The sequence below is a fragment of the Elephas maximus genome, chromosome 5, assembly GCF_024166365.1.
Source record: "Elephas maximus indicus isolate mEleMax1 chromosome 5, mEleMax1 primary haplotype, whole genome shotgun sequence".
NCBI lineage: Eukaryota > Metazoa > Chordata > Mammalia > Proboscidea > Elephantidae > Elephas > Elephas maximus.
The window spans coordinates 90,850,138-90,874,001 of record NC_064823.1 but is presented as its reverse complement, the minus strand read 5'-3'; the positions used below and the strand labels follow the sequence as shown (position 1 = coordinate 90,874,001).

The 23,864-nt window shown below is 35.6% G+C and overlaps 1 protein-coding gene across 4 annotated transcripts in view; it reads left to right on the top strand.

Moving 5' to 3' along the window:
• YTHDC1 (YTH N6-methyladenosine RNA binding protein C1) overlaps positions 1 to 22,855 on the top strand; it is a 42,187-nt gene extending 19,332 nt beyond the window's left edge. For 2 of the 4 annotated variants that reach the window (XM_049886102.1, XM_049886100.1), the window contains 9 exons: positions 27 to 144; positions 5,882 to 5,966; positions 7,042 to 7,208; positions 9,709 to 9,791; positions 11,206 to 11,242; positions 11,339 to 11,378; positions 11,488 to 11,550; positions 18,497 to 18,631; positions 21,852 to 22,855. In XM_049886102.1, the coding sequence (XP_049742059.1) occupies positions 27 to 144; positions 5,882 to 5,966; positions 7,042 to 7,208; positions 9,709 to 9,791; positions 11,206 to 11,242; positions 11,339 to 11,378; positions 11,488 to 11,550; positions 18,497 to 18,631; positions 21,852 to 22,076 (953 nt within the window). In that variant the 3' untranslated portion in view covers positions 22,077 to 22,855. Of the gene's footprint in view, positions 1 to 26; positions 145 to 5,881; positions 5,967 to 7,041; positions 7,209 to 9,708; positions 9,792 to 11,205; positions 11,243 to 11,314; positions 11,379 to 11,487; positions 11,551 to 18,496; positions 18,632 to 21,851 lie in introns of all 4 variants that reach the window. The other 2 variants (XM_049886101.1, XM_049886099.1) reach the window with 1 other exon arrangement.
• Positions 22,856 to 23,864: the final 1,009 nt, after the last annotated feature.

Sequence of the window (23,864 nt, the reverse complement as noted above, 5' to 3'; positions counted from 1 at the left end):
ATTATGTTGTGGTTTCATTCTCTTAGGGTTTGCGAGACTTTCTTCAGAATCGCATCATGGAGGATCTCCTATACACTGGGTGCTTCCAGCAGGAATGAATGCTAAAATGCTGGGAGGAGTCTTTAAAATTGACTGGATTTGCAGGTAAATCACACGCTTTAATGTACAGAGACCATGGAGAGGAGGGTTTGTGTGTGTGCGTGTGTGTGTGTATATATGTATATAGGTGGGATAGGGAGCCACCTTTTTTTTTTTTTATGAAACAGATGGTTACTAAAAGAGAAAAAAAGACAAAGATAAATAGTAATGTGGGCCAGACTAAGCACTTAAACCCTTACCATAGGCCAGTGAAGTAATATGAAGATATATGGGCAACGATAACAGTGTTAATAGTGTGTTAGATTGATTGTTAATAGAGTAGCAAAAAGCTATATGTTCTCAAATACTAATTATGGTTTATCTAATATGCAGAAATAATTGTCTGTGTAACAACATGGAAAGACGTATTCAGTGTAATAAATTATGTTGGAATGCTAATGTTGGAGTGGTGAGATTGTAGGCTATACCTCCCCAATCTCATCGCCCCCAGGGTTTTTAAAAATAAGCTTAGAGTTATTTAGAATATATATTCATAAAATTTAAAAATCTGGTGACGGCTTATTAGGGAAACCAAGGTGAAGATTATTTTTTAGCAGAGAGATAGACATTTTTATTTATTATTATTATTATAAAGGCCAAAGGATAGGTTTGTCAGCATTAGGTTTTATAACTAAAAAACATTTGTAGTATTGTTGGAAAATATTTGGAGGTAATACTGCCTTGGAAACAGGAGAGAATGTAATTATTCATTTTAAATTAGTTGCAGTAGATCTTTTTTTTTTTTTATTTTTATTTTTTTGTGGAAAAAATATAACAAAAAGCTTACAATTTTATCCATTTTTAAGTGTACAATTCAGTGACATCAATTACTGTAGTTTATGCAAATAATTTGCACCTTCTGCATTTGTTTACCAACCGTGCCCTCTCACCATGAGCAAATACCTCATGGGTACTGTCACCACGATATATTTCCAAAAGCTTTACATCACCTCAAACAGAAACTCCATGCATTCTCAGCAATAACTCCCCCCAGTCCTTTATAACTCCTAATAAATTTTTGTCTCTATACATTCGCCTATTCTAGATATTTCATACAGGTGGGACCATACAGTATTTGTCTTTATGCGTCTTTATTTTATGTAGCATAATGTATTCAGGGTTCATCCATGTTGTAGCATGTATCAGAATTCCATTTCTCTTTATGGCTAAATAGTACAATCTTGTTTTGAATGTTACTTCTTCTATTAGGCTTCATTTTCAGTTATTGATATGAAAAGTTGTTTCTTAGTTTTAAAAGATGAACTTAGTTTACTCACAGATTATTCAGTCTTATTCCTCTTCATTTGTTTTTCAATCGTGTTACTACCTGTTTGAAGTGTGTATAAGTGTATAGCAGAGATAAAAACCCAGAGAGGCTATACAGCCAATGTTGGGTATAAAATTTGGGATCGTAAAGTGCTTTTATTATTTTAAAGTAAGTTTTAAGTTATATAGAACCTAGAAAGAATTTTTGTAAGTAAAAAACTATACTTTTAATTTTTCTTAAATACTCATAAGTCTTATTCAAGAGTAATTTTAAAATACTTAGCAGTTCCAGAGGACATGTAATATTTATTGAGTTGATATTTCCTTTGGTAAATCACTTGAACTTTTGAGTTTTCTGTATAAAATGAAAACTTCTTTTTGCTTTCAGAATTAAAGGGATTTAGCTTTAATAAATATATGTATATATTTTTAGGTATGTTAAACATCCTTTGGATTTAATAACAACTAGACTTAAGTTTTTTTTTTCTTTTAGACTTAAGTTTATTTAGGTGTAGCCCCTGCATCTCTTGCATCAATAGTGAGTATTAAAAATACAGATTCCTGAGACCTACCCTAGACATGTTGAATCTTAGGTATTTTGTAGGCCCACTGAAGTTTGAGATCAGATAAGATTTATATTAGCAGGTAGGAGAGGATGCATGAAAATTCACTTATTTAAGTTGCCACCTGGAATTACTAAGTTAAAGTAAGGCTATAATCTGTGAAGTGTTATTCATCCAGAATTAAATTCATTGTTTCTTAGTTAACCCTTTTCACTTCTGTGTCAAATTACCCATTCCTTTTTCCTTACAGGATCTCTCCATTATTCGGTAAACTTTCATACCCAAATGATTATTCAGAACATAAACACATCTGCAGTTTTATGTTTGTTAAATTTGCCCCATTTAGTGAGCCGCTTAGGTCAGAGAGTCCCTCCCATGGTCTATAGGACCCTTAGTAAGATAGCCATCTGTAGGCTTCTTCATAACACATCTGCTCAAAAGGTAATTGTTAGGATAGCAGTTCTATAATTGAGATCCTAAAAGGACAGGATACAGTAAGGATGAGGACCATAAATGAAGGACTTGCAGTTTCTTTTAATTTATTCTGACTCTTAGGTAACTCCTGAGCCACAGCGGGTACATACCTCATGAATCTAGTTAGAGCCGATAAGAACAAAGAACCTTAACCCCAAATGACTCAGCCAGCTGGGCGTGTACCTTTATTTTGGATCTTGAGTATTCCATTACTAATAGTTAAATTGTTGTTGTTGTTAGGTGCTGTTGAGTAGGTTCCAACTCATAGCAACCCTGTGCACAGCGTAATGAAACATTGCCTGGTCCACATATTTAAATTAGTGGTAATTTTATTCTGTAATAGTTTGTGATCTTGTAGCTTAGTGACAGTAGATACTCATTTGTTATTTTTGTGTAACTAGTCTTTGACTGGCAAATTAAAGGAAAACTTTAAAAAGTATTTTTTTTCTTTTTATAGCAACTTTAAAAAAATTTTTATTTATTTTGCTTTTGTTGAGAATATACGCAGCAGAACATACACCAATTCAACAGTTCCCATATGTACAATTTAGTGACATTGATTACAGTCTTCAAGTTGTGTAATCATTCTCACTCTGATTTTCTGAATTGTTCCTCCTTTGCTAATGTAAACTCAAAGCCCCCTACATTTCCTACCTACTCTTTTGAGTTGCTGTTGTCAGTTTGATTCCATATAGATAGATCTTGAAAGAGCACAGTGCTCAAGGTAGACATTCTTTACTAGTTAAGCTAAACTATTGTTTGGTTTTAAGAAGACTTCAGAGGATATTTTTGGTTTAAGGTTTAAAGATTATCTCAGGGCAATAGTTACGGGGGTTTATCCAGCATCCATGGCTCCAGAAGTTTGGAGTCTGTGAGAATTTGAAAATCTGTTCTATATTTTCCCATTTTGATAGGATTTTCTCTATAGAATCTTTAATCAGAATGTTCAATAATGGTAACCAGGAACTATTCCTTTATTCTGGTTTCATGGCAAAGAAGGCAGTTGTTCATGGAGTTAATTAGCCACCCATTCCATATCCTTCTTAAGAGCTGTGGCTGCTAACCAAAAGGTTGGCAGTTTGAATCCAACAACCCAGTGGGGCAGTTCTGCTCTGTCCTGTAGGGTCGCTATGACCCAGAATCGACTTGATGGCAACAGGTTTGTTGTTCCAACTAAACAGAGACCAGTTGTGCCTTGGACGGCCGCTTACAAGCTTTGAAGATTCATGGTACTACATAATGAACTAGGAGGTAGAACAGAAGGCCTAAACATGTTATTAGGCCAGTTAACTGGGATGTGCCATGAAACCAAGGTTAAAAGTATTATACAAAATGCAAAGGAATGTTAACTAGCTCTGTTCCTGGGTGTTCTAAGCTTTTGGTATGAATTTATTCTAGTTTTTCGTAGGGCACTACTGAATCAAAACCAAACACACTGCCATTGAGGCAATTCCAACTCATAGCGACCCTATAGGACAGGGTAGAACTGCCCTATAGAGTTTCCAAGGAGCGTCTGGCAGATTCGAACTGCCGACCTTTTGGTTAGCAGCCGTAGCACTTAACCCCACTACGCCACCAGGGTTTCCCATAGGGTACTAAAAAAGTTACCTAATAATAGTCTTTTTATCTCTGACACCTGGAAAGAGGGAAAGATATGTATATACTCTTTTGAAGCACTTTTGATGTGAAGTAAGATGTGTATGAGACAAAGAATACAAGTTCTTTAGCAATACCTAGTGGGCATTTACATCACTCACTACTCTCATCCTCCATACACGTGTCTCACCACCACCACCCCAAAGCTTGCTGTCATGTTAATTTACCTTTGGACTTAATTCTATGTCCGATTTTTTTCTGAGATTTTAAAAAAAATTATGCAAAATCCGAACATTTAATAGTCACCTTAAAGAAAATAAAGTTAGAAAAAATGGTTATGTAGCTCGTCCACTGGACTGAATTACTTGGTTATGTTTTCTTTCTCCATTGTGCCTTTGCTCAAGCCCTTCTCTTTTCTTCAGATAAAACCCTGCCTTACCTCTCAGTATGTGGTTTCACCTGAGTCATTTTTCTTTCAGGCTCAGCCCATATGCCACATCTAAGAAGCATTTTCAGATTACTTTCTTTAAAATAGATGTCACCCACCACTTCCTCATGGGGGGAAAAAAAGTATTCTGTTGATGTCGCCCACTCTCTTATAAAATATGTATGCTTATTCTTTGCTGGTATGGAAGAAAGGGTGGGCATGCAAGCTGCTACTTTTTGTCTTACTCTACTCTGTATGTCCTTTGAGCCAGCAGTTTTCATTTGTATAGTAGGTACAATAAATATTTAATCAAAGCTGGTCACTATTTATTAATTTGGTATTATGTACTTGTTTTATACATAGATAAAATCATTGAATACTGTTAATTTCTGATCATTCCATGACAACCAACAAATATTTATCTTTGTACTCTTTGTGTTGATGGAAACCCTGGTAGCATAGTGGTTAAGTGCTACAGCTGCTAACCAAAAAAGGCCAGCAGTTCGAATCCACCAGGCGTTCCTTGGAAACTATGGGGCAGTTCTACTCTGTCCTGTAGGGTCACTATGAGTCAGAATCGACTCGACAGCAATGAGTTTTTCTTTGTGTTGATACATAACTATAAAAGCATAGATTACCTTTTTTAAGTTTGGTGAGACCATTTTGTACTATTTCTCTCATTTTAACTGATGAAATTGAGTCAGTGTTTAAATTATATAGATTCTGTCCTGTAGTATGGCCAGTAAGTAGTAAATTGAAGGCATAATTAAAGCACAGAAATATATAATTTTATAAATACACATTTGTATCGTACAACTCAAAAGCCATTCCATGGATGGTGGGGACTATTGCTTTATTGAATATAGGGGAGGACAGTTGAATCTGAGAAAGCAAGTCTGAACCAAGGATGGGGAACCCTTCCATTTTCATTTGTTATTAGGCATTAAGGTTCAGCTTGTTGATCCAGAAATAATTACTACAATTTTTTGGGTGCACTGATAGAAGGCCTGTGCTTAACATTTAAATAAGTCATTATTTACAAACTAAAAACAACTAGGAAATGGTTGGGAATATTCTGGTTGATAAAATGAAAGAAACTTAGGCTCAAAGAAGTTGGGGGGTCGGGGAGAGAGAGCAAGCTGGGACTTAAAACCTAGAACTGTCTGTTTCCAAACCCTGTGCTCTTAAGCACTGTATCATACCGCTTTTTTTTTTTTTAGAATATGGTGGAGTATGTGGTAAGAACTTCTTGGAAGGCATTTTGTCTCTAGGGTATAAGCTCTACCAGTCTAATTGATTTTATACATTTTAGTTTCATTTAAGCCATAATTAGCATAGGTATCCATTACTGAAGTAGTACAAAGTCCTTACTGCAAGATTCTGCAAACGAATGTAAGTGATACTACTTTGTATTTAGGCGTGAATTACCCTTCACTAAGTCGGCTCATCTCACCAATCCTTGGAATGAACATAAGCCAGTAAAGATCGGACGTGATGGACAGGTTTGTCATTTTAATTACTTCTTTAAAAAACACATATATTTAATTGACCCATTTAGAGATCTTTATTGAAGGACATTTTAAAACCTTTTCTGAAAGAATTTATATGAAAGATTAAGGGAAAATATTCATCTGGAACTCATATTTACTGTGATTACAGCTGATTAATGAGACCTCCATTGATGTTGAAGTGTAGGTAGCTTTGTATGGTACTTTAATACAAGTGAAGAGAAAATTTTTAAGAGCATTGGTCTGCTTTTAAGTGGTTTTTTGTTATGTTGTCACTGTTGAGCAGATTCAGTACCTTGCATGATACATTTTAGAAACGCCATTTAACATCTTTCTTGATGTTTTCTGAATAGAAGGAAGCTTTATGAAAAGAAGATTTAAGTATTTATGCTCAGGTTTTCAAGTCTACAAATTAAATTGATTTAATGTAAACCCAAACCTTTGTCCTCTGTAGTTTCCACACGGTTCTGAACTAGAAGTAATATTGTGTTCATTGCTCGTAATTGAAAATAAAAGCTCATCATAAAAAGCCCAGCATGGGATAGTGTATTTCAGTGTATTTAGCAGTTCATAATTATTAAAGTTGCTGACACGCACTAACATAATCGATCAGTTAATAGTATCAGTTTATATTTCTGTTCTTATGAATATAGTTACTGATTCTTATAAATTATATGCCACATAAAAGTATTTTCATGGAAATTAATATACGTATTTTTCTACCATCATATTAAGATGAATGACTTTGTCTTAGTGTTTTTTTATTTTGGACAAAGAAATGCTCCTTTGTTTGCAGAATGTGATTGTCACAGGGTTTTAAGCAACTGCGTTTGTGAATCTAACTTTAGAGATTCCATACTTTCAAATTTTATCCTTTATATAAATACATGAAACGCTTTTGAAAGATTTCATAAACCTGAAAGATTTACAAATGGAATCCCATCTGATCATCAGTCTCGGGAAGGAAGCCTCTAGCCAGTCTGTTTTTGGTGTTTTACATCAGGAAAATGCAAGTCTGTTGAAAGGTTCTCCTATTGTCAGCTTGTAAATTGTTACTTTCATATTCCAGGAAATTGAACTTGAATGTGGAACCCAGCTTTGTCTTCTGTTTCCACCTGATGAAAGTATTGACTTGTATCAGGTCATTCATAAAATGCGTCACAAGAGAAGAATGCATTCTCAACCCCGCTCAAGAGGACGTCCATCCCGTCGAGAACCAGTCCGGGATGTGGGAAGGTTAGAAACGTTCTTTGGACTGATAATAGGCACATGTATCAGAATAACATGATGGAGGAATATGATTCGTCAAAAGTTTGTCCTGCGGTAAAGAAGAAAAAGAAAATCCTCAAATCAAGCTGCATGGACTAGTTTGTGGCTTCATTGAGGATTTCACATGGTCACCTTGGTCTCTGTCATTTTTCAAGAGGAAAATGGGGATCTTTCCTTATGCAGAAAAAAGTATTTGCTAAAGAGTGATAGCCAGTTTAGATTAGATAATATTCTGATAATACAATTGAAAGGAGGGTAGGCATTTTTTACTAAGAACAGGCTAGAAAGGACAAGGAGGAAGTCTTTGTTTGCAAAAATTGTTAATATTTTGTAAAAAGCCTTTTCTTTCAGGTGTGTCTCTGGATAATCCTTATGAGATATGGGACTTTTATAAAGGATCACTTATAATTTTTCAGAAGATGACGCCTCATTTTAGAGGATAAAATATTTTAAGTTATTTTGATATTCAAGAGGAGCATTATTGGGACTGTTTCAAATTTTACCACCGTGATGTGTTAACCCCATTGCCAAATATTCTCTAACATGTGCCCACTGAATTCACACATCTTGCTGAGCTTCTGAAAACAATAGGTTCTTTCCAAAGGGAATCAAGTGGCCCTGGGAGACCCGGCAACAAACCAAAAAGAAGGGCTGTTGCTGTGTCTGTTAACAACTTTTCCAGATGCTGGCAGTACCTGTGGACTTAAAAGTGTTTGTTAGAGGATCGCCATTGTTGTTGATCACTACCTTATGAACTAAACAGCATTTTCCAGGAAAAGGGGGTTTAACTTGTTACAGAATTGGAGAAGTCTTTGCAAAGGACTGATTTAAGCCCTTCTACCCAACACCTTTCCCTGTATAGATTTGCATACAGCTAAATCTAAAATATTCTGCTAAAGACTGTTGGAAGTGTGGTTGATGGGATGAAACCTTTGGTTAAGTTTCCTTTTGGTGGAAACATCCTGTGGTAGGTACAGATTATCCAACAAGAGCCCCCATTTCTTTGAGCTTAAAAAGGACAATGTGGAGTAGGTAGGAGGAAACCTGGCAGAGCCCCCTTATTTTTGGCCTAAAAGGACTGAGCACCAAGATGTCTTTTGAAGTTTTAAGCTAAGAGGTTTCCAGTGCAATACAGTATATACAAATGAAGTTTTTACCTCAGTTTTGCAATGGACTGCAAACTATACTTATACACCACTACACCTTCTCTCAAGCCTGCCAGGGCCTCCATTTATGTATGTGGCTTACAGCTTAAAGTCAGTAGTTGGACTACTATATGAACTGTTACTATCATGTTTTATACCGGTCGTAAATGCACTACCCAAACTACAAGAAAGCGGTATGTTTATGTTTTAAACCAGCTTTTAATTTTCTTAGTCTTAATTGTAGATACAACTGCTTTTATTCTGTTGGGGGGCTTGGTGTTATTTCACTTAACTTTGCAGTTTGACTAAATAAAACAGCTGTGTTGTTAAAAACAGTATTTAGAAAACTAGCTGAAAACCTAGTGATGTCAGGTTATTTTAGAGTTTTTATTTGGCATTAAAGGTAAAAAGATATATTTAGTACTAAAAACTTGATTTTTAAAAATTTTGTTTAGCTCTTTACTAAATGCTAAGTAAAATGAAGTGTATTTAATGATGTCTTAAAACAACCATCGAGGTTTTTGGAAGACAGTAAAGAGCAACCCTCTGCAGACAGTAAAATTTCACCTTCTAAAGAATACGCTTCGAACTAGTTTTATGAACTGTTAAGACTGACCCTATTACTTGGCAGTATTTAAAAGCCAATTTTACTTTGGGAAAAAAAAAAATCCTTAATTCCTAAATGTTATTAATTGTAGAAATTAGTTTTTCAAAGTATAAAGGTTTTGAAAAATTTCATGTAAATTTGCTTTTAATAAGTATCAAATTTTATGTATAATTATGTGAAAAGTATAATTTTGTGCAAGCAGAAGAAAATTTTAAAGAATTTCTTAGTTTTGTTTAGATTTATCTGAAGATGACTTTAAAAGTTTTAAATACATAGAATTCAGTTACTTCATTGTATAATGATGGTAGGTTTTTTTTTTTTTTTTCCTTTCTTTTACACCTGAACAGAGATACTATTTCAGAAAATGTTCTGTTAAACTGAATATTTAGTTTAAACGTGACTCATTATTTATGTTCAGAATATACTAAAATGTGATTTGCATGTTTTGAGCAGGTGGCTCTTTCTACGCATCTCATTATAGCATGAGATTGTGGAGTAATACTACTTCAAGCAATATATTTAAGGTTTGGTTTGTAGTAATTTGGAGGAATTAAAATTTATGAATTTTAAGATTATGTGCTCACCAAAAATTAAGACATTTTTTAAAGGAAATGATGAGCTATCCTCTGTACTTGTTTCTGTCAAAAACTCTTGCTTTGTTTTTTGTTCTCCCAGCTGTTTTTAGTTTAATTTCTAATGTGTCTAATTTGTGTAGGCGTCGACCAGAAGAGTATGATATTCATAACAGCAGAAAGAAACCAAGGATTGACTATCCCCCTGAGTTTCACCAGAGACCAGGTTAATATTTTATAATCCTGCAGATATTTCACTTAAAATTATTTTAAAAAAATACATACACTTCTGTCATACTCCTTAACTTTTAGAAGTGAGAAACTTTAGGACATGAATATTTAAACCTTAGGAAGTCTTATTGATTGTCCCTACTCTGTTAGGATTGTCTAATTTATTCCAGTATAACTTATCATAATCTGTTATCTGAAATAGCTAATTTATAAGTAATAGAAAAATGAAAACTTACCTACACATGTATTTAAAAATTAAATAGACGTTAAAGAAAGCTAATGACTTTATTATACCCTTATGCCTTTTATTCCCTGTGGCATTTAGTAATTTATGTGGCATATAGCTTTAATCGGAAACTGAAATTATGCCATATGATTTTAACTAAAAAATTCTAACTTCACGTTTTTGAGAAGAATGGGGAGGTATTTGGTTTGTAATCTAAAGGCAACTTTTTAAATAGCCCATGTCCTATCTTACTGGCAAACTATAAGAAAAGACATATTTAAAACAGTCAGTGGTACACTTATAAAACTTAGGCAGTTTGGAAATTGGCGTTAGTGTTAACAGTACTGTTAAACAAGTGACTTAATAAACCTCATTTTATCTCACACTGGGTAACTTTTAAAAAGTGAAATTAGTTTTTCTGTAAAAATAGGGCTACTCACTTGTTTTTACATTTTAATTTGCTGGGTCCTGACTAAAAGAAGGGAAGAAAAGAATATTTGTCTTATCTCCATGGTTCTTTCCTTTAAAATATCTCTCTTCATTTGTACAATTTTGATGCCCTCCTCAGATTTGCATTTTTAAAAACTGGTTGTCTCAGCAAGGCCTGTGTGTACGTACTCAAGGTGGAAGATAAACATTTATATTAAGAAAGTCCATTGCAGTGTCTTTTAAATAGCTTCCTGTCCTTATCCTTATCTCCTGTTGTTCAAAATGAATAAATTTTTTGTGTAGGTAGATTAGGGGTGTGAACTTAGAAGATGCATACTAAAGCCTCTCTAAAACCAAAAAACCAAACCCAGTGCTGTTGAGTCAGTTCTGACTCATAGTGACCATATGAGACAGAGTAGAACTGCCCCACAGAGTTTCCAAGGAGCGCCTGGCAGATTCAAACTGCCGACCGACCCTTTGGTTAGCAGCTGTAGCATTTAACCACTATGCCACCAGAGTTTCCAAAGCCCCTCTACCAGTTTATAATTCTGTGGTATGAAGTAACTTAGGTACTTCCTAAATTTAGGTAATTTAGATTATCATGTAAACTGAGAAGAAATTTGAGAATGAAATAATACAGTAGTGTCACTTAAATATTTCATGGACAGAATTGAGTGGTAGGGAAGGTTTAATTGCTGATGCCATCATAAAAAATTATATATTTGATATACTAAAATGCTTGCTGTTTGAACAGGGTATTTAAAGGATCCACGATACCAGGAAGTGGACAGGTAAGTTGGGTTCACTCTTGCTTGGTTTTGAATTACATTCTTGGAACTAGTTTATGAATTACCTGAATTTAGTTTCACAAATCTTATTCCCAACAGACGATTTTCAGGAGTTCGCCGAGATGTGTTTTTAAATGGGGTAAGCATTTCATTTTATAGATTTAATGTAGATGAAATCAGGATCTGATCTATTTTGTAGTTGTGGGATGTTTTGTATTTAATATTGACATTGTCATCTTTCATTTTAGTCCTACAATGATTATGTGAGGGAATTTCATAACATGGGACCACCACCACCTTGGCAAGGAATGGTTTGTATTCTATTTTTGCAAGTTACCTAACTTTGTTAGCAGTTCCTAGTATTTTGGGTACTTAACTTGGTATATGATTAGTACAGTTATCTATTGAGAGGCTTAAAATACATATTAAAATTAATAAGCTGACAGGCTTTATTGATAAGTATAGTAGCTTATTGTAGTGGTTACTAGTACACACTGCTTGGGTTCAAATGTATTCTCTTTTCTTCCCAACTCTGACCTTGGACAAGTTTCATTATATATTGCTTTGTTTTTATCATTTGTAATACTTACTGGGCATTTGTTTATGCTTTGGCTTATCAAGCAAGTATTTAGTACCTACTCTGCAAGGCACTGTGCTTACTATAGGTATACAGTGGTGAGAGAAATGTACATTATGCCTTTGTGTGCTTACAATTTAATGGAATAGTATCAACCTCATAAGGATTGTTGAGCTGATAATTTCAAATAATACATGTAAAGGTTAGCATTTGTTGTTAAGTGTTGCCAAGTTGGTTCCGACTCAGCAGCCCTGTGTACCGCAGAATGAAACACTGCCCAGTCCTACACCATCCTCATAGTCATTGTTAGGTTCAAGCATAGTGCCCCCTAATACGTGTAAATTGGTCTCTGTTTAAACTAAGCCTAATTAAACTCTGATTTTTCCTAATTTCTATTTCCTTTCTTTAAGAAAACAATGTTCTTATAGTGTGTGTATTTATTTGCTTTTGTCTCCCTTTTTTAAAAATATATTGTGCATTAGGTGAAAGTTTACAGAGCAAATTAAGTTCTCATTCGATAGTTTGTACATAAAGTGTTCCATGACATTGGTTTCCTTCCCCTAATGTGTTAGCACTTTCCCTGTTTCCATTCTAGGTTCCCAGTTTTCTCTCTGTCCTTATTTTCTACCCCTTCCTGCCTTCCCATCTTTGCTTTTGGATAAATGTTGTTCCTTTGATCTCAGATAATGGTTGTTCTAAGAAACATGTTCCTCTCAGATATCGTTTATATTATGGACCTGTCTTTGGTTCTTCTGAAACGTGATCTCTGGAAATGGCTTCAGTTCCAGTTCACAAAGGTATCTTAGGGCATATTCTAGAGATCCCTCCAGTCTCTTTCAGATCAGTAAGTGTGGCTTTTATTGTGAATTTGATTTTTTGTTTGACAATTTTTCTCCAGCTCTGCCTGGGACCCTCTGTTGTGATCCTAGTCAGAGTGGTCGGTGGTAGTAGCTGGGCATCATCTAGTTCTTCTGGTCTCAAGGTTGCATAGGTTCATGTGGTGCATTAGTCCTTTGAACTAATTGCTCCCTTGAGTCTTTGGTTTTCTGCACTCTACTTTGCTCCAGACGGCAAGAGACCAATGCTTGTATGTTAGTTGGCCCCTCTCAAGCTTTTACGATCCCAGACGCTACTTACAAAGGAGATTGCAGAACTTTGTCTTTATGAACTATGTTGTGTCAGTTGACATCAGTGTCCCCTTAATCTCTGGCCCTTTGCCTTTGAGCCTAGGTACTTTGCCCCACGAGGTGTTTGGTTATGTCTAAGAAGTTGCCTTAACTCCTTGACTGTGGCACTTCTGTGCTCTATTGTCTTTATTAATATATAAGCTGCAGCTACAGTTATGTATGTAGAAATAACCACCACCAAACCTATATCTGCAAGTTGGTGTGTTTCATTATACCCTCCCACATACCTCTTGACATACCTATGTACCTATGTATCCATTTGTAAATTAGTGTTTTTTAATACTATCATTGCTGGATTGTCTCTGCTATAGTAATTACTAGTTAGTTTTGTTGCCCTCTGTTCTTTATTTTCTCTCAGTGTCCTCCCATGCTTTGTTCATGTTTTGCTCGCTTCCCCTATATTGTTTATTGGCTTTCCCTTCACTGATTATCTATTTGGTAATTTTCCATCCCTCTCACTCCCATCCATGGTGACCATCAAAGGACTTTTTTTTTCTGTATGTAAACCTTTTTTTACTCCTTTATAATAGTCTGTCGTAAAATATTTGTCCTTTCGTGATTGACTTATTTCGGTCAGCATCCTCCAAATTCATCCACGTTGTGAGATGTGTCACACATTCGTCATTACTCTATCGCTGCGTAGTATTCCATTGTGTGCATGTACTACAGTTTGTTAATCCATTCGTCTGTTGATGGACACTTAGGTTGTTTCCATGGTTTTGCTGTTATAAATAATGCTGCATTGAACGTCGGTGTGCATATATCTATTTGTGTCACGGCCCTTAATTCTTTAGGGTATATAACAAGGAGTGGAATTGCTGCGGCATGTATTCTATTTCTAGCTTTTTAAGGAAGTGACATTCCATAGTGTTTTCCATAGTGTTTGTACCATTTTACATTCCCACTAGCATTGTATAATACTTCCAGTATTCCCACTAACTTTCCATCATTTGTTATTTTCTCTTTCTTTTGAGTAGTGCCAGTAATGTTGGCGTTAAATGATATCTATCTCATTGCAGTTTTCTTTTGCATCTCTCCGAGGGCTCATGGTTACAAGCATTTCTTCATGTGTGTGTTAGCTGTCTTCAGTGTCGTCTTTGGTAAAGTGTTCATATCCTTTGCTCATTTTTCAGTGGAATTGTTTTTTTGTTGTTAAGGTACTGAAGTTTTCTATAAATTTTAGAGATTATGATATGTCGTAGCCAGGATTTTTTTTTTTCCCACTCTGTAGGTTCTCTTTTTTACTCTTTTGCATAAGCTTTTGGTAAGTGTTTAACTGTTAACTTTTTAGGAGATCTCATTTAGCTAGTTCATCTTCTCCTGTTTATACATGTTTAGTTATGTTTGGTATTCAATTTATGCCGTATATTAGGGCCACTGCTCTTGTCCTGTTGTTTCTTCCAAGATCTTTATAGTTTTAGATTTAGATCTTTGATCCATTTTGAGTTATTTTTTATTTACGGTGTGAGGTATAGGTCTTGTTTCATATTTTTTTACAAATGAACATCCAGTTTTGGCCAGCAGCAGTTGTTAAGCAGACTGCCTTTTCCTCATTTAATGGATTGTGGCCCTTTGTCAAAGGTCAGCTGTCCAAAGGTGGATGAATTTACATCTTGGTTCGTAATTCTGTTGCATTGGTCTATGTGTCTGTCCTTACACCAGAACCAGGCTGTTGTGACTACCTTGGCTTTGTGGTAGATTCTGAGATCAGGTAGTGTGAGGCCTCCTTGGCTCTTCTTCAAGAATGCTTTACTTATCTGGGGCCTCTTTTCTTTCCGTGTGTTAGTGATCGGTTTTTCCATCTTGTTAAAGAGTGTTGTTGGATTTCGGATCAGGAGTGTCTCATATATGTAGATCATTTTGGGTAGTACTGACATTTTCACAATGTTGAGTCTTCCTATCCATGAGCATAGTATGTTTTTCCATTTATGTAGGTCTCTTGGTTTCTTGTAGCATTTTGTAGTTTTCTCTGTATAGGCATACCTCAGAGATACTGTGAATTTAATCCCAAACCACTGCAGTAAAGTGAATATTGCAGTAAAGAGAGTCACATGAAGTTTTTGGTTTCCCAGTGCATATAAAGGTTACGTTTACACTATAGTATATTAAGTGCGCAGTAGCATTATGTCTAAAAATGTGATGTACATATATTAATAACGTTATTGCTAAAAAATGCTAACTGTCACCTGAACCTTCAGCAAGTCACAATCTTCTTGCTGGTGAAGGGTCTTGCTTCAGTGTTAGTGGCTGCTGATGGATCAGGGTGGTGGTTGCTGAAAGTTAGGGTGGCTGTAGCAATTTTTAAAAATAAGACAACAATAAAGTTTGTCATATTGATTCTTCCTTTCACATAAGCTTTCTCTGTAGCATACAATGCTGTTTGTTAGCATTTCAACCAAAGTAAGAACTTCTTTCAAAACTGGAGGCAGTCCTCTCAAACCCTGCCCCTGCTTAAATAAAAACTAAGTTTACATAATGTTCTAAATCCTTTGTTGTTATTTCAATAAGGTTCACAGCATCTTAACCAGGAGTAGATTCTATCTCAAGAATCCACTTTCTTTGCTTGTCCATAAGAACCAACTCCTCATCCGTTAAAGTTTGATCACGAGGTTGCAGCAATTCAGTTACATCCTCAGGCTCCATTACTAATTCTAGTTCTCTTGCTATTTCCAGCAGAACTGCAGACTTCTTCCACTGAAGTCTCGAACCCTTCAAAATCATCTATGAGGGGTAGAGTCACCTTCTTCCAAGCTCCTGTTAATGTTGATATTTTGACCTCCTGTGAATCATGAATGTTCCTAATGGCATCTAGAATAGTGAATCCTTTTCAAAAGTTGTTCAGTTTGCTTTGCCCAGATTCATCAGAGGAATCACTATGGCAGCTATAGCCTTATGAAATGCATTTTTTAAATAATGAGACTTGAAATTCCTCCTTGATCCATGGGCTACAGAATGGTTGTTGTGTTAACAGGCATGAAAACATTAATCTCCTTGTACATCTCCATCAGAGCTCTTGGGTGACCAGATGCATTGTCAATGAGCAGTAATATTTTGAAAGGAATCTTTTTCTGGACAATAGGTTTCAACAGTAGGCTTGAAATATTCAGTAAACCGTGTTGTAAACAGATGAGCTGTCATCCAGGCTTTGTTGTTCCATTTATAGAGCACAGGCAGAGTAGATTTAGCCTAATTCTTAAGTGGCCTAGGATTTTTGGGATGGCAGATGAGGATTGGCTTCAACTTAAAGTCACCAGCTGTATTTGCCCCTAACAAGAGAGTCAGTCTGTCATTTGAAGCTTTGAAGCCAGGCATTGACTTCTCCTCTCTAGCTATGAAAGTCCTAGATGGCGTCTTCTTCCAGTGTAAGGCTGTTTTGTCTACATTGAAACTCTGTTGTTTAGCGTAGCCACCTCCATCAGTTACCTTAGCTAGATCTTCTGGATAACTCACTGCAGCTTCTTCTTCAGCACTTGCTTCACGTTGCACTTTTATGTTACGGAGACGGCTTCTTTCCTTAAACCTCATGAACCAGCATCTGCTAGCGTCACATTCCTTCTGCAGCTTCCTCACCTCTCAGCCTTCATAATTCTGGAGAGAGTTAGGGCCTTGCTTGACTTAAGGGAACCTTGTGGCTAGTTTGATCTTTGATCCAGACCATTAAAACTTTCTCCATATCGGGAATAAGGCTGTTTTGATTTCTCATCATTTCTGTGTTCACTGGAGTAGCACTTTTAATTTCCTTCAAGAATTTTTCCTTTGCATTTACAACTTGGTTAACTATTTGGTGCAAGAGGCCTAGTTTTCAGCCTGTCTTATTTTTTGACATGTTTTTCTCACTTAGATTGATCATTTCCAGCTTTTGATTTAAAATGAGAGACATGCGACTCTTCACTTGAACACTTAGAAGCAATCGTAGGGTTATTAATTGGCTTAGTTTCGACATTGTTGTCTCTCAGGGAATAGGAAAGCCTGAGGAGAGGTGGATAGATAGGGGAATGACAAGTCCATGGACTAGTTAGAACACACACAACGTTTATTAAGTTTGCCATCTTACAGGGACATATTTCCTTTTGCCCCAAAACAATTAACAGTAGTAACATCAAAATCAAAAGTCACCATAACAGATACAGTAATAATGAAAAAGTTTTAAATATTGTGAGAATTACCAAAATGTGACAGAGACACCAGGTGAGCACATGTTGTTGGAAAAGCAGCACCAATACAATTGCTTGGCACAGGGCTGCCAAAAACCTTCAATTTTTAAAAAGCGCAATTAAGCAAAAGTGCATTAAAATGAGGTGTGTCTGTGTAGGTCTTTTACCCTGGTTAGATTTATTCCTAAGTATTTTATCTTTTGTGGGGCTATAGTAAGTGGTATTGTTTTCCGAATTTCCTTTTCAAGGTTCTCTTTGTTGGAGTAAAAGAATCCATTTTGATGTTGTATCCTGCTACTTTGTTGAAACCTTCTATTAGTTCCAGTACTGTTCTTGTGGAATCTTTGGTGTTTTCTGTGTATAGGATCATATCACCTGCAAATAGGGATATTTGTACTTCTTACCAATTTGGATGCTCTTTATTTCTTTTTCTTGCCTTACTGCTCTAGCTAGGACTCCCAGCACAATGATGCAGAAGATAAGTGATAAAGGGCATCTTTGTCTGGTTCCTGTTGTCAAGGGGAATGCTTTCAGTCACTTAAAGTGTATTTTAAGGTATTGGAGATGATGGATGAAGTATTAATTACCAAGAAATAAAACTCAGAAGTTTAAGTAGCTTTTATTATTTTTTAACTTAAACACTGCTTTTATGTAGTTTCTTTATCTGACTCTATTTAAGGTAGTATATAGTTGTATACTACTGTATACAACTTGAAGATTTCTTTCCTTTAGAGTCTATGAAATTTAAAAAATGGAAGTATTTAGTATATTATCTTGACACTTAAAGTAATCTTTGATTTCCCCTCTATAAAGACATTTAAAAGTTTATTAAATTCTTTTTTTTTTTTTTTTAAAGGTATAGGTTAGTACATAGTGGTGTGGAGATCATGGATTCTAGAACCAGGATGTCTGGCATTGTATACTGGGCCCACCCCTTTGCTAGCAGTGTTATCTTAAGGAAGTTACTTAACCACTTGGTTCCTCATTTTTCCCTGTTTCATAGGTTTACTGTGAGAAATAAGACATGTAAAGTGTTTAGGTCAGTGCTTAGCTCTTAGTAAGTGTTAACGTGTTTGCTATTTCTATTAGTATTTAAGTAATATGGGTAGAAAAGTGTAAACCTGTTAAATCCTAAAAATGTGAAGTTAAGTTATTACACACATTGTGTATTCAGCAATCGGACATGTGAGGATGCTTGATGTCATCAAAGTGAGTGGCTAGTCAGCTTAAATTACTTGTTTAGGGGGTGTTGTGGGTGGAACGATCCTAAGAATGGTTGCTTTATGAGAGTATTTGGTAGATTCTTATGGAAATGGTTCTCTGTCTTTTTTTTTCTTAGCCCCCTTACCCAGGAATGGAACAGCCTCCACATCATGCGTACTATCAGCATCATGCTCCACCTCCTCAAGCCCATCCCCCTTACTCAGGACATCATCCAGTACCACATGAAGCAAGATACAGAGATAAACGAGTAGTAAGTGCATGAGAAGGCAAAGGTGTGAGGGAACTATTTAGAAGTCTGTAGGTAATTTAAATGAGGGAAATACCAGATTATGTTGACTGATGAAGCATTTCATATTCTTACTGCAGACTGTTTTGGAGTAATTTACAACTTATTTTTATTTGAAATAGCTCATCATGCCCTTTTGGATTGTTTAAAATATACTATATTCCTTTTGCTGATCAAATCACAAACATATGGCTTAAGTTTAGATAATTCCTGTATATAACTTTTAGGTAATGCTAGGTATATTTCCTTTCTGTACGTGTGTTGTAATCACACCTTACTGACCGTCCCATTATATGACATTTCTCATTTATGACACTAAAAAATCTATCCAACTGCTTTGCCCATTAAATGACGTACAGGTGGCAGCACTGAACGCAAGGTGTGAGGCAGGAGTAACGCTGGCTTTGGTGGTTAAGGTTATGTGTCAGCTCGGCTGGATCCTGGTTCTCAGTGGCCTGGCAGTTATGTAATGATGTCGTTTGGAAGTTATGTGATGACATAATTTGGTATATGTAATCTTCCATTTTGTGATCTAATGTGGTCGTTCTTCATTTTCGCATTAACACCAATTTCTCTTAACGACCTGGTCTTTGGAACCTAACCATGTTGTTAAGTGAGGAGAGGGTGTATAACTATGTAATTAATACTGCTAATGGGTATTTCTAAGCTTTTTATATATTCTCAGTTTTAACTCTCATAGGGTAGATGGTTCGTATTAAGTTAGTCATCAAATATGGTATCAATCTCGTTTGTTTATATATTTACCAATTTTTGTTGAAACTGGTATCCAAGTGAATTGTTTGACCTCTGCTCTGCCTTTGGTTCGTAAAATGATGCTAGCATATGACAAACTGATGTTGAGAGATGCAGCTATCTCTAGTTCATGGTTTCTTGATCTTCATTATACTAGTGGGACTATTAATTAAATGGCTTCTTTTTTTTTAAATAGTACTTTTGTTTTAAATAGTAGAAATTGTCTCCTGGCACTTGTTGAAAGTTTAAGCCATGTGCATATAAGTTTAATAGTCTTAGAAAGGTAGTTTGGTTGTTAAAGTAGAGCGTAAAAGTTGGAAGTTATTATTATTATTATTATTTTTGCTTGAGTGTGCATTGAGCCAGGCAAACATCCTCTGTGTTCCTGCTAAATGAAGAGCACACATATTTGAGAGGGTTGGTCAGAGTAATAGTTTCCTAGCTTATCTTTGAAATACTTTTAAGCATTTTCATTTATTTCCTTATCATTAAAAAAAAAGTTGATGCTTTAAAATTAAGACATTTAACATTCAGTAAAACAATTTGAGGATCCTGACTAATAGGGTTCCTGGCAGTGCAGTGGTTAACAGTTTATGCTGCTCACCAAAAGGTTGGCAGTTCAAATCTACCAGCAACTCCTTAGAAATCTTACGGGGCAGTTCTGTTCTGTCCTACAGGGCTTCTGTGAGTTGGAATCAACTCAACGGCAATGGGTTTTTGGTTTTTAACTGACTAGTAAGGAGCCCTGGTGGTACGCTGGTTAACTGCTCAGCTGCTGACTCAGCAGATTGACCCACCAGCTGCTCTGCAAGAGAAGATATGGCTGTCTACTTCTGTAAAGATTACAGCCTTGTAAACCTATGGGGCAGTTCTGTTCTGTCTTATAGGGTCTTTGTGAGTCGGAATTGACTCAATGGCATTGGTTTTTTTTTTTTTTTTTTGGTTTTTAAGTGATTGATGCAGTCCCTGGGTGGTGCAAATGGTTAACCTGTTGGGCTGCTAACGAAAATTATGGTGGCTTGAGTCCAGCCAGAGGTGCCTAGGTAGAAAGTCCTCATGATCTATTTCCATTGGAAACCATGTGGAGCAGTTTTACTCTGACACGTAAGGTGTCAGTGAACCAGAACTGAATTGACTGATGGTGAACTACGTGTGTGTGAGTAGAACAGTGCTCCGTAGCGTTTCAGTGGCTGATTTATTGGAAGTGGATCGCCAGGCCTTTCTTCTGAACTGAGTAATTACAAATTAGCTTTTCCCAGTTAGTCACACAAGAAGGAGATGCAGAGTTTGTGATGATGTCTATTCACTAAGTGGTTACCATGCTTTTTAAAAATGCCTTTTTGAATGATAGGATTTTCAAAATAAGAATTCATTTCACGATTCTTTTACTAAGCATACCCTTTTTGACAAGCTGTACCATTTCTTGGACCTTCGTATAGTAATTTTTTTGGTTTGTATATATATTTCGGAATTGACTGGACGGCACTAGGTTTCTGGGTATATATATTTCATGCTTATGTAAGATGCATAGATTCATTATAAGTAATAGTGATATATAATTGTATGTGATTGTGTTTCGGAGCCTTATGTCTGCAGTTATTTAAGCTGACTTGAAAAAGGAGTAGATTCAGTTAAGTAAAGTTGTGAACCTAGGATAGAAAGCTTAAACTGGAGCAGGGATTGTTAGCTTTTCCTTTGCACTCATGTTCACAGTTGCTCATCTTTCCCTTCGTTGTCTTCTTCAGTCTTTTATGCATTGTTGGCTCTTTGTGGAAATGACTTGGCATTTTTACTGAAGTAATATTTTCTTACCAAAAAAAAAAAACCTGTTGCCGTTGAGTCAGTTCCAACTCATAGCAACCCTATGGGACAGAGTAGAACTGCCCCGTAGAGTTTCCAAGGAGTGCCTGGTAGATTTGAACTGCCAGCCTTTTTGGTTAGTAGCCACAGTACTTAATCACTATGCCATCGGGATTTCCTGTTTTCTCATATTTTGATCTAATTCCATAAATCATTTATCAACAGCAGTTTAGGTTGAAAGAAAATTTTGAACATAAAAATTCCTAATTTCACCTTAAGAGGGCAGAGTTGATTCAGATTAGTTTGTAGAATTGTAGGATGGAAAAAAGTTGGTTTAGCCTGTTACAGAAAAGCATTAATACAATAATCTTGTTAAAAGGACTGTATGGAAAAGTTAAATAGGAAACCTTATGCTTGAAATGGTTTTTATGAGGTTTGAATAGCCCTGTTGTTATGGGTATTTGATTACTGAGACATTAAAAATCCTTTTTCTGAGCAGTGCCTAAATTATAATTCTGTGAATTAATAACTATATTTCTTTAGATTTGTCTGTCAAATAAAAACTACAGTATAGGGACTCAAATTTCAGTGGAAATTTTGACATGCCCAAACTGTTTCTTCCCTTTTCTAGCATGATTATGACATGAGGGTGGATGATTTCCTTCGTCGCACCCAAGCGGTTGTCAGTGGCCGGAGAAGTAGACCCCGTGAAAGAGATCGGGAACGAGAGCGAGATCGCCCCAGAGATAATAGAAGAGACAGAGAGCGAGATAGAGGGCGAGATAGAGAAAGAGAAAGAGAGCGATTATGTGATCGGGACAGAGACCGAGGGGAGAGAGGTCGATATCGAAGATAATGCGCTTTTGGAAGCACTGATTGTTTAAAGATAAAAAAAAAAAAATCTTTTTTTTTGTTTTTTGTTTTTGGTGTGTGTTTACAAGTAGTAAATTTATTTTCAGCTGTCTACTTAAAGTTCATTGTGTAGAAGGATTTATTATGACCCTCTTTGTTCCAAGCATGCAGTTTACTAAGAACTGGAAAAACTCAAATCCGCCAAAAATGCACAGTTGACAATTGAGTTGACACACACGGAGCAGAATGGAACAGTCCAAGAATGTAGATATTGATTCATTCTTCATATGTTCATCTACTTATAGTGTGTTCATCCTAAGGTTATTGTTTGTTTTCTTTCTTTTGAATCTTGATTGATAACTGCCATGACATTTTGCTTTGATGTGTTTCTACATGTAGTTGCACACGGTTCAGTAAAATAATGCTGCTATCAAGTATGCAAATATTGAAGTATGATGGTTTGACTATATGGCAGTGTTGTAGCAGCCTCTTGGTTTTTCCCTTCCTTTCCCCCTTTTTTAAACTTATAACGTCACTTTTTATTTTTCTTCCATCTTCAATGATGAGAGCAATATGAAGAAGACATTGCTATCTAATTTTAAACCTTTTTGAAAAATAAAAAATTCTTAAGTTCAGTAGCATGGTTGATGCTATTGTTTAGCCTTCCCCTCCAAAAACTGTACATTGGCTTGGAATATTCACAACTTGCGTGCGTGGCAGCGGAAGATTCCCATATTCTACATTGCTACTGTTTTGTATAAAATAAATTGGTAAAGATAGATACTTTTTGTTGTATTTTTTTTTTGCCTTGTTACAAATTTGTTTATTAGGTGTTAGTAGACAAGTGAATGTTAATGTTAAGAATCCCATTTGCTTTTTGTCCTAAGGCAACCTAAGCTAATGATATTAAAAGCTTATTTCTATTTTTATTGTAAGAACTGATGAAATACAGTAGAATTACTGTATTTTTACACAAATAACATACACCTTCTATGTTTACTTACCAAGCTCTTCGTTCCGCCCTTCCCAGCAAATAATTTTTGCAAGTGTGCTACACTAATTTTTTTACAGCAACATATTAAAAAAATTGGTATAGCAGCACCTGTGAAAATACCTAGTGGGGGGGAGGGAGTAGTAGTAAACTTAGAAAATCAACCCTCTTATAGTCAGTTTCTGTATTTTAAAGTTAACTGTCAATTCTTCCTGATAAACTATAGCATAGAAGTAGAGTCACCCAAGAAAACACAGCTGATAAAAGAATTGTTTTTCATTTTCTTGAATTATATCTGAAATTTTGGCCTTTATATAGTTGAATCTGTAAACATTTGGGAGAATCTGAATGACTGCCTGCTCTTAACAGTGTATGTTTCTATACAATGTCATATTTACAGTTTTACTCAGCACCAAATCTTGATACATACAGTTTAACATTTGATCTATATTTATGGGACTATATGAGGAACACAGGAACACTGCTCTTGAAAGATATTTAAACTATATTTTGACTGGCTTCGCACTCTTGGCATTTTCATGTATTCCCAATGAATAGTTTTTTTTTGTTCGTTTTTACCTATTTTAGAAAAAAAATCCTGAGGATGTATGCAGTCTGATAGAGAAGAGAGAGCATTAAACTGGATGTTATAAAACCTGGGTTCTAATTTCAGTATTGCCTTTAATCAAACTAAAAACAGTTGATGATAGAAATGTCTTTTTGCTGACATTTTGTTTGTATACATAAGTTAGACAAGTTAATATCTAAGGTTCTTTTCAAGTTGTTAAACTGAAGTATATC